The sequence below is a fragment of the Staurois parvus genome, unplaced genomic scaffold, assembly GCF_062004578.1.
Source record: "Staurois parvus isolate SC_StPar_1 unplaced genomic scaffold, SC_StPar_1.0 ptg001435l, whole genome shotgun sequence".
Classification (NCBI taxonomy): Eukaryota; Metazoa; Chordata; class Amphibia; order Anura; family Ranidae; genus Staurois; species Staurois parvus.
In genome coordinates this window covers 1,024,240-1,035,963 of record NW_028319231.1, presented here as the reverse complement: position 1 = coordinate 1,035,963, position 11,724 = coordinate 1,024,240, and the positions used below count along the sequence as shown (strand labels likewise).

Genomic DNA, 11,724 nt, shown 5'->3' with positions numbered 1-11,724 from the left:
GACCAAGGGTTGGAGGTGTAAGTGAAAACTCTGTGAGATTCGCAGTCCAAGGGTGAATATAGGGCCTTGTTGTTAGGAGATTTATTACAGGTACTAAAATAGCACCATCAATTAGTGCTGCACTTTACATACACACACATATACTGTATGTATGTATGTATGTATGTATCTATCTATTATCTATCTATCTATCTATCTATCTATCTATCTATCTATCTATTTATTATCTATCTATCTATCTATCTATCTATCTATCTATTATCTATCTATTATCTATCTATCTATCTATCTATTATCTATCTATCTATCTATCTATTATCTATCTATCTATCTATCTATCTATCTATCTATCTATCTATCTATTATCTATCTATCTATTATCTATCTATCTATCTATCTATCTATCTATCTATCTATCTATCTATCTATCTATCTATCTCTCTATTATCTATCATCTATCTATCTCCATACAATCTAAGCTCCCTCTCATTCATACATACACATACTAGGGTCACTTTAGACAGGAGCGAATTAACCTCCCAGCATGTCTTTGGAAATGCAGGAGGAAACTGGAATACCTGGAGAAAACCCTCACAGGCACAGGGAGAACCAGGGGCGGACTGACAACTCATGGGGCCCCCGGGCAATAGGGGATCATGGGGCCCCTGTGTCCTTGCCCAAACTCAAAAAAGCCTAAGAAAAAGGTACCAGGGGCATCTCATGGGGCCCCCTACTGACCCCGGGCCCTCGGGCAGTGCACGAGTTTCCAAATGGTCAGTTCTTTCCCTGGGGAGAACATGCACACTTCAAGCAGGTAGTGCTGTGGTTGGGATTCAAACCTACGACCAGGGGCGGACTGACCATCTGAGCACTGCCCGAGGGCCCGGGGTCAGTAGGGGGCCCTATGAAATGGCCCTTGTACCTTTTTCATAGGCTTTTTTGAGTGTGGGCAAGGACACAGGGGCTGCATGATCCCCTATTGCCCGGGGTCCCCATGAGTTGTCAGTACGCCCCTGCCGACGACTCGAGTACTGCCATGTGGAAGTGCTAACCACTTAGCCACTGTGTAAAATAATAAAAAAAAATTTAAATCAGGATTTCCTGTAATTTAACATAAAATAATAATTTTCTAACATGATGGACTTCTACATACAAAATAACATTTTCTAACCAAAATAAGTCATTGCTCCATTGCCAACACTATTTAGCAATATGGTGGTTGCACATGCTCATATTTCCACATAAAAATGTGTTACCCCTTTGTATCGCATTCATATGGTGTGCCAAGCTAATAATGTTTTTGTGAATTCAAGATTGCAAAGTGTGGATAATACAAAGGATATGAAAAGTCAAATTCTGTCATCAAAATAATCCAAGCCCAAAAGCCTATTGTGTGTCTTCGGGACATCTGTGAATGGGATGTTATGTGGTTATAGGTCCTCCATAACAGTTTAAATGTATAGTTACTGTTTCCTAGCATGAGAAGAAGAAAACTGCAATGTACACCATTCTTTATATGTATGTAACATTTATTTACATTTTTGAAGCTGATACATTTACCATAATAATGTTTAAAGAAACATTTTAAAAGCAATATGCACCCACAACCCAGAAATTCCCTAAAAAGGTGCTATTAATGTGGGCCATCTACATAAAACATATCCAAAGTAATTGGCTTTTACATAAGTAGACATACAAGTTATGATACCAAAACTTAACACAAGAGAAGTAAACTTGCTTCATGTTACAATGACCCAGCACAGTGGATATTATTTCCAATGGATCAATCCATGACTTGAATTTGCAAATGCAATTGTAATGCAATGCTGCACAACTTTCCAAAAGACATTTTTAAAGATAAAGAAAAATTGATTTGGATGGTTTACAAAACTTTTAAGAAATATTTAAAAAATTCACACTGAAAGAATGGTGTGAACAATTACCTTTCAATCTTACACTATTATAACACACGTTGAAGCTTTCTACCTAAATGGTAAATTAAAGTGTTTGGAAAGCCAAAATTAAAAAAAAAAAAAAAAAAAGTTATATTTACCTGCTCTGTGTAATGGCCTTGCATAGAGCAGCCCCAATTCTCCTCTTAGGTCCTCTGCCGAAACTCTGGGCTTCTCCCCCCTGCCGAGTGCCCCCATAGAATGCCACTTGCTACAAGGGCACTCATGCATGCTCACTCTCGAGCCCTGCTCTCTGTTCATAAGCTCAGCTCCAGCCCCTGCTCCCTCCACATTGGCTGGCATCTCAGTCAATCTCCTAGATTGTAAGCTCCCAGGATCAGGCCCTCCTTTCCCTCTTGTATTGAACTGTATTGTTGCTGTATTGTCTCCCGTTACATTGTAAAGCGCTGAGCAAACTGTTGGCGCCATAAATCCTGTATACTAATAATGAGGAGGGAGAAACCCGGGAGAGCCATGGCTCTCGTGCATATTGTTGGATCAGGATTGTGCACAGGTAAGTATTGGGGGGGGGGGGGGGAGGCAAAGGGGAGCTGCATGAAGGGTTTTTATCTTCATGCATAGAATACACAAAGGTAAAAAACCTTCAGCCTACAGAACTACTTTAATATCTACATGCTGATGGGTTACATAGAAAAGTGAATTAGTCAAGAACGGATGCAGCCGCTGTGTGCCATAGCCTGTCACTTAGGGATGTGTTGAATCCCCCTAACCCGGCATCATAAAATTGTACTTTTCATTATTTTTGCATGCCCCTTTGCAGATTTATTTGACATTTTACTGGAAATGATTTGATTGAGATTACTTTGACTTTAAATAGTTAATTTGGGCTAATATTTCCATTACTAACCAATGTGGCAACTGCGTGCGCTGTAATATACTATAGTAGGATCAGCTACATACAGTAGGCAGGGCCGTGGATAAGGGGGTACCACTAGTCATCCTGTATGGGGCTCTGGCCAGCAGGGGGGTCCAGGCAGCTGGGTGAATCGATTGTGGACAGGGAGGGTGGCTTCCTCTCCTCTCCCTCCCGCTGACTTTCAACTGCTGCAGAGAAAGTCATACAGGGGATCGGTTCCAGTAATTGCCCCGCCATACCCATCACCTTCCCTGTGCACCATATGTTTTCCCCTGCTGCCCAGGCACCCCCTGTGCTGCCGGCTTCCCTCCTCTTCTTCCCACCAGCATCGGCAAGCACATAATAGGATCCTTCAGGATGGAGAGTGGGGGAAGGTGTCAGGGCAGGAGCTGAGGAACGGACAGGCAGGCCTAACAATGTAACGCACTGGCTGACGATAACCACCACCCACAGACCGAAGTCCCTCAGGGCGCGGATTCTAAGTCCCAGGCTGCCCTTCACCAGGGCCCCTGATGGTGGGGATGGACTTGATGCAGCCAGGAACCAGGTCGCGGCCCCCGAGACACCTCAGCTGTGGTAATGGCCGCTGCCAATGGCGTGTAGCTGGTGGAAGAGACAAAAGAATAGTCAGACAAGCCGGGGTCAACAACAACAGGACAAAACAGTACAGGACAGCAGACGAGAATCACAGGTCACGAGCCGGGTTCAGCAACAGAGGGTCAGATCAAAGGAGAATACAAAGAATAGTCAAGTCACAAGCCGAATCAGATACCAGGAGAGTCACGAGAGTCAGAACAGAGTAATAGCAACACAAAGACACAAGACACAAGTGCAACGAGCATGTGCAGGCCACAGGCTTATATGTCATCAGCCACACCCCTCTGGAGGATGGACCACAGAAACCTGAAGGCATAAAAGGATTCCCATCATGCACAGCAGAATCCAAGATGGACGCCAGCACATGGAGTAATATAACCTCAGGGAAAAGGTAGGACCTTGACAGAAGGGTCCTGTAAATATGTCATATTTACCATCCCCTTATTTTCCTAAATGAACGATGATTGGTAACAATCACTCATTGTGTTCATTCATTACTGAAGCATAGTGAATTGTGTTTTTTTTTTTGGTGGGGGCCCTGTCAGGTTGACCGTATGGGGACCCGTGGTTTCTAACAGCAGCCCTGATAGTAGACAGCAGTCATCTGCTGCCCGAACTAAAATATGTCACCCTGAATGCTCTGCCATTCAGGAAACGTCTTGAATTTCTATCAGTGAATACATGGCTTCCTCTGATTGATCAAGGTGGAAATGGTGATTACCTCCTCACCTGAGCCGTCCAGAGAAAGCCTTGTATTCTTTAAAAAATACAAGGCTTATCTTGGCCCAAATTAAGCATTTAAAGTCAAAGTATTAGATACCAACCAGATGTGTGCACCACATTCAATTTAAAAAAAAATTATATATAAACAAATATCTTGAAAAAGGGAAAGCTGCTGTCACTAAAAAAATTTAAAATTCTCTTTATAGGTTTTAAAGTCACACTATACCTAGAATTCTACTTTAATAAGTATTGCCATACAAAAAAAAATAAATCTACATGGTCTAATATAGGATATAGTAAGAAGCAAAAAAAAGGAAAAAAATTTGATGGGACTTCTGTCGCTCCCAGAATCGCATGCAGAATTCTAAGCAGAATACTGGGAACTCATGTATAGAGAGGATTGGCTTGAGCTTGGAATTCTTGGATTACTGCCAGGCAAAGGGTAACATGCTGATGATCTACCATTTCGGTGATGGATAGTACGGATATTAGTGACAGTATTATCACTGCTTGGGACAATTGGCTTTGAATACTTCTCAAACATTTTAATCATTTCAATATGCAGTTGATGTTTGTTTTCTGGCGGGATTTTCCCAAGTCTTTCCTTGAATGATAAAAGAAAATATGTATCATCATCCTTGTCAGTTGGCATGTTATCCTGTGAAAATTCTTCAGATAGGGTATGAAGACCTTGCTTAGATTTCTCAGTCTTCTTTGCTGTAGCTTGATTATTTTTCGGCCTGCGTTCATCGCGATTTTCATAATCCTGTTGCGCATTGTCCTGATTACAGTAAGGATTGGAAGTTGTTCTACTAAAATCAGAAACCATATGTAAGACCATATAAAAGCTTTTTTTTTTAGATATACTAGTAAAAACAAATTGGGCGATGGATGGGAAAAAAAAACAAAAACAAAAGGTAAAAGTTGCAGTGGTCACAAAGTAGGCCCATAGGTCAGTGGTCAGTTGAAGCAAAAAAAAATAAAAAATTCTCCTAAAGCCAGCTATACATGAGTCACAATTCGGCTGGTTCAGTAGAATTTGGATCCATGCATGGGCACCTGGGTTGTACATTTATTTTTAATTTCAGGTACTTATATATTGCTGTAAATTTTTGCAGCACTTTACATATCTATTGTACATTCACATCAGTCCCTAACCCTCAAGGGGCATACAATCTAATCTCCCTAACTCTCATCCATACATACACATACTAGGGACAATGCAGACAGGAGACAATTCACCTACCAGCATGTCTTTAGAGTGTGGGAGGAAACCAGAGTACCTGGAGGAAACCCACACAAGTACAGCGAGAATATGCAAACTCCATGCAGGAGGCACTATGGTTGGGAATCGAACCCATGACCCATTTACTGCAAGGCAGATGTGCTAACCACTAAGCCACTGTGCCGCCCCATCATTCCATTGATCGACTTGTGTACAACCAGCCTGTCAGGTTTTTCCTAAATGAATAGTGCTGCTGGCAATAGCTGGCAGCACTAATGATTGTGTTCTGCCAGCAGGCAAGGCTCCCCACCGACAGAAGACAACAGCGCTGCAGGAGGGATTCCCCCATCAACACTGACTGTGTTGATAGGGGTAGTCAAGCAATTTTCTTTCCTTCCACCAAATGCAAAATCCATACCTCCTTTTTGAGATGGGAATGAGGGACACCAATTGGCAAATGTATGTAGGCATAGGACACCCCCCCACCATGCCCCCTTAAAGGAGAATTATACAAAAAAAATCATTAGTTAAACTCACAAATAATTTTTTTAACCTCCACTATTCCTTTATATTGGCTTTTAAAGTTTACATATGCAGCAATTTAGAAATTGGATGAAAGGTTTGGCTCCGGGAAACACTTTTTGATAGATAAATAGTGCATTTTCTATACAACTATAGAGATCAGACCAAAATGAGGAATAAATGAGAAAGAAAGAGGGACAGTCCCTCGAAATCAAGGACAGTTGGGAGGTATGCATAATCTATGGCCTGCCTAAATCAGGGGTCAGTGGAAAATGTCTATAAACTACATGCATGCATTAACTAATCACAGCTGTGGGTGGATGGGAATAAAAATTGCTGTAGCATTTGTGGTGAAATGGTGCCCCTGTGTTAGGGGGTCATGTGAAATGTTGGCCTTGTGTAAGTGGCCGGTAGAAATCATGCTCTTTACTTACTGTCTTTGATCCATTGTAGGTTTCAAGAAGAGAAGATCTTTATAGTAACGATACTTGGCCCTTTCAGATGGCCCTGGATCACTCTCACTTTTATTGACTTGTTTTTTATATTCTTTTTGGAAAGAATTTGCAAAGTTTTTCCATTTTTTGGGCAGGGAAATTACTGGAAAAAAAAAACCAATTTATAAATTAATTGATGAAAAAAAAACCCCCAGCATACAATGCTTAAATGGCATAATATGTTTATTAACCACTTGCCTACCAGGCACTTCTACCCCCTTCTTTACCAGGCCAATTTTCAGCTTTCAGTGCTGCCGCACTTTGATTGACAATTGCGCGGTCATGCAACATTGTACCCATATGAAATTTTGATCATTTTTTTCTCACAAATAGAGCTTTCTTTTGGTGGTATTTAATCGCCACTGGGCGCTTTACTTTTTGCGCTATAAATAAAAAAAGTGCAAAAAATTTGAAAAAAAAAAAAAGTTTATTTGTTTCTTTTATAAAATTTTTCAAACAGGTATTTTTTCTCCTTCACTGATGTGCGTTGATGAGGCAGCACTGATGGGCACTGATAGGCGGCACTGATGGGCACTGATAGGCAGCACTAAAGGGCACTGATAGGCAGTACTAATGAGGTGGCACGGATAGGCGGCACTGATAGACAGCACTAATTAGGGGTCACGGATAGGCGGCACTAATATGCAGCACTGATAGGCGTCACTGATAAGTGACACTGATGATGGGTACTGATAGACGGCACTGACTGGCATCACTGCTGGGCACTGACTGGCGGCACTGACTGGCACAACCCCTGGGCACTGACTGGTGGCACTGACTGGCTGCACTGGTGGGTGGCACTGGTGGGCAGCACTGGTGGGTGGGCACAGGTGGGTGGCACTGGTGGGCACAGGTGGGTGGGCACAGGTGGGTGGAATTGCTGGGCACATGTAGGTGGCACTTCTGGGCACAGGTAGGTGGCACTGCAGAGTGGCACAGGTGGGTGCACTGCTGGGCACAGGTGGGTGCACTGCTGGGCACGGGTGGGCGGAGCTAGTGGGCGCACTGCTGGGCGGAACTTGCGGTGGCACTGCTGGGCACCGATCATCAGGGCACGGATCATCAGTGGCCCTGATGATCGGTGCCGATCCCCGCTCTGACAACTGCCGGTTCTCGGCAGTACTTTCCTCACGATCTGACAGCGTGAGGAAAGTGCAGCCGAGAACCGGCACTTGCATTTCCCTCTGATCAGCGTGCCATTGGACACCGCTGATCACGTGGTAAAAGGCCGCTGTGATTGGCCTTTTACCACATCACGTGATCAGCTGTGTCCGTAGGACACAGCGATCACGGAGATCGCCGGGTGCGCGCCCCCTGGGGCGCGCAGGAGAGCGCGTTCTGGGAGGACGTCAGATGACGTCCACCCAGAACTGGCCGGCCGCAGTGAAGCCGTCATTCGGCTATCTGCGGTCGGCAGCTGGTTAATGGAGCTCTTTTGGCTGTACTTTTCCTGTGGATAACAGGAGTGCAGTTCGTTCTTCACTGAAGCCTGCTGTCGGCTGACGTCACTCAGCTGGTCCAGGCTGGGGAAAGATCCTGACTTTAAAGTCGGGATCCACCCCAGAGTTTGGAATGACACCTGGCTCAACATCTCAGCAAGCCGCTGAGAGCCTGAGCCAGCCACTCCCTCCCCCTTCAAAGCCCAGTGATCCAGTGAGTGCACGAGAGGGGGGCAGGGCAGACAGCGGTGACTGCTATGAGCGGCTGGGAGAACTCTGCGATCAGCGGTCATGTGATTGCTGAGTTCTCACACTTAGAACCAATGCTGCATCCACCTAGGTAAGTATAATTTGAGGATAAAATGGAAAGCCACACTTCTCTTTTAATATCATATTAGTATTAAAGAAAATCTTACCCCAACATTTCATTTTCTAGATAAGTGTATATTGTACCATGTAAAAAAAGTCTCCTGTTCTCTTTGCATTGCTTCCTCTGTGTGAAATCCCTGGTGTCCTCGCTAGTCCCCGTGCTTTTCTATTTCAAACTGACCGCACTAGGCTTGACAGCTCATCCATTTTAGTGTGGTTATTTTTTTGGCTGTGCTGAGTGCACAGCCTACCTGTCCTCCAATTGCCAAGACTTGCCCCCCTGCACAATTCTAAACTGGGAAGATCGGTGCACTGCTTCACTGTCTCCTGCAGTCACCACCCCCACCTCTCTAAGCCCCTTATGCAGCTGAGAACAGAGGTCAAGTAGTCACTTCTAAAAAAAGTATTTACAATGTTTTTTATCTAGACAGAAATATTTTCCCTTGCATTTCTATATTCAAGCTGAACTCCATCTTTTGATATACTTTACATGGTTCATTTGGGCCAACAATGTCCCTCACTATCCTGCGAGGCCCCTGGATGTGCGGTATAGGCTGCAGCTACATACAGTTTATACTGCACTGTGTTCAGGATTCAAGCCAAGACTTGCAGTCTTATACCCGGTACAAAGTAGAGTCTGACAAAGCCATTCAGAGTAAACGATGTATTCTATCAATGAATAAAAGGCTTCCTCTGATTGGCTGAGTCAGAGAGGCGGGCTGATGATGTCACAACCGCTAACTCAGCCAATCAGAAGAAGCTTTGTATTAGTTGATTCTCTAACTCTGAATGGTTGCGTGCCTCTGTGTTAGACTCTACTGTGTTCTGGGTATGAGACTGGAAGTCTTGGCTCGAACCCGGAACAGAGTGTGGTATGCTGTATGTAGCCGCAGCTACACACAGTTTTTACCACACATCCAGCGGCCCCACAGGTTAGTGAGGGACATACACTCGCCGGCCATGTTATTAGGTCCACCTGTTCAATTGCTAGGTAACACAAATTGCTAAGCAGCCAATCACATTGCAGCAACTCAATGCATTTTGGCATCAAGACGTGGGCAAGGCGACTTGCTGAAGTTCAAACCAAGCATCAGACTAGGGAAGAAAGAGGATTTGAGTGACTTTGAGCATGGCATGGTTAGTGGTGAATATCCAGTGAGCGGCAGTTGTGTGGAAGAGAATTCCTTGTTGATGTCAGAGGAGAATGGGCAGACTGGTTCAGCTGCAACATTCAGATGGTAGGATCAGAATTTGGTGTAAACATGAAAGCATGGATCCATCGTGCATTGTATCAATGGTTCAGGCTGGTGGTGGTGGTGTCATTGTGTGGGGGATCCATCCTGCCTTGTATCAATAGTTCAGGCTGGTGGTGGTGGGGTCATGGTGTGGGGGATCCATCCTGCCTTGTATCAATGGTTCAGGCTGGTGATGGTGGGGTCATGGTGTGGGGGATCCATCCTGCCTTGTATCAATGGTTCAGGCTGGTGGTGGTGGGGTCATGGTGTGGTGGATCCATCCTGCCTTGTATCAATGGTTCAGGCTGGTGGTGGTGGGGTCATTGTGTGGGGGATCCATCCTGCCTTGTATCAATGGTTCAGGCTGGTGGTGGTGGTGTCATGGTGTGGGGGATCCATCCTGCCTTGTATCAATGGTTCAGGCTGGTGATGGTGGGGTCATGGTGTGGTGGATCCATCCTGCCTTGTATCAGTGGTTCAGGCTGGTGGTGGTATCATGGTGTGGTGGATCCATCCTACCTTGTATCAATGGTTCAGGTTGGTGGTGGTGGTGTCATGGTGTGGTGGATCCATCCTGCCTTGTATCAATGGTTCAGGTTGGTGGTGGTGGTGTCATGGTGTGGTGGATCCATCCTGCCTCGTATCAATGGTTCAGGCTTGTGGTGGTGCTGTCATGGTGTGGGAGGAGATTTTCTTGGCACTAGCAAGGTGGCCCTAATAAAGTGAGTGTAGTTCGTTTGGTCCAAGCTGGCCCAAGCAAACTATGTAAAGTATATCAAAAGATGGAGTTCAGCTTTAAATTGAATGGGTTGCTTTACAAGGTAAAGGTTCACATACAGTATAAGTAATGTACTTACTTATCTCCTCTTTGTCTTTGAAATCCAAATGTCCCCAGTCCTTGATCACCTTACTTGCCACTTCTTTCCATAATTTCTTCTTCACTTCCATGTCATTGTTATGTTTATGTCTTCGGTCATATAAAGCACGCCTGGCCTCAACCTCCTTGAAGAACCTGATAGGATTCCGAACAAGTCCTGACAAAGCTGCCTCTACTGTATAAAAAAAACAGTATTTTGGATTATTTGTGCAGTAACCCCCATGTATCACTGAAAGCAACAACCTCAAGCATTAGTGTCAGTGGTTACACTGAACATCGGTGTCAGTAGGCTGCAGTGGTAACTACCAGCATTGGTGCTAGTGCCCCACTATTGGTGTCAGTCACCTCTGGAATAACCACAATTGGTATCAGTGTAAGATACAACCCCTGTAAGAGTGCTGCACATACAGGGGTTGGACAAAAAATGGAAACACACACATGATTTGCAGGTATGAAAGTGTTGATATGTTTGGCATTGAAAGCGGAAGTGATGTAACATTCTTTTGCTTACGCTGTGTGATGAGACACCTAGCTAACAGGTGGGATTCCTCACTTTCCTCATTCACTGTGTGCGCTGCTAGTAATACGGAGTCAAGTCAGAGCTTACTGAGCTTCAAAGAGGGCAAATTGTTGGTGCTACGTAGCTGCTGCCTCTGTGACTGAAGTTGCCAATTTATTTGCCGTGTCGTGAGGTACAGGATCAAAGGTTATGACAGCATATACGGTTTCCGGGAAAATGTCTTTTAAGTATAAGTGCGGTCGACGTAGTCAACTGACTGAAAAAGACAAGGACATTGCGCAGGATTGTGACCAGGGCTTTTGCATGAAGAGTGGTATCAGATTCCATTATCCAACATCCAAGACTTATTAATGTCAATTCCCAGGAGAATTCAGGCTGCCTTGGATGCCAAAAGGTGGTCCAACACCATATTAGGTAACGATTTCGTTTTTTTTACCATACTTGTTTTCAGAATTTTGTCCAACCCCTGTGCTTTCTTTGGCCATCTCAGCACTACCAGGGTCCTGTCTCAATGGAGTTCTGCTTCTCCACCTACCAAGGGACCAAACAACATGTGCCAGAGGTCCTACCCAATGCCAGTTATCTGGTGATCTCTGAAATACATCCCCCTTGCATGCTATGTCATTACACTGCTGATCATTGCTACAAATATTCAATAAAAAATGCAGCGCATAACATATACAACTATATGAACCTCCTAGATCCTCCTAGATTGTAAGCTCCAAGGAGCAGGGCCCTCGATCCCCTCATGTTTTGCATTGTATTGGTATTGTTCTGTCACATGTTCTGTCCCCCTCTGTAATGTACAGCGCTGAGCGAACTATTGGCGCTTTATAAGTACTGTATAATAATAATAATAATACATGAATATATCAACACAGTGATAATCATGTG

General features: G+C 44.4%; 1 protein-coding gene across 1 annotated transcript in view; it reads right to left on the bottom strand.

The window, feature by feature from the left end:
- Nucleotides 1–1,508: 1,508 nt before the first annotated feature.
- LOC149435990 (uncharacterized) overlaps nt 1,509–11,724 on the bottom strand; it is a 73,161-nt gene continuing 62,945 nt past the window's right edge. Inside the window, exons 8-10 of the mRNA XM_089662197.1 lie at nt 10,291–10,485; nt 6,331–6,493; nt 1,509–4,961 (exon numbers count right to left, since the gene is read on the bottom strand). Coding sequence (XP_089518323.1) covers nt 4,514–4,961; nt 6,331–6,493; nt 10,291–10,485 — 806 coding nt within the window. The 3' untranslated portion in view covers nt 1,509–4,513. The remainder of the gene's footprint in view (nt 4,962–6,330; nt 6,494–10,290; nt 10,486–11,724) is intronic.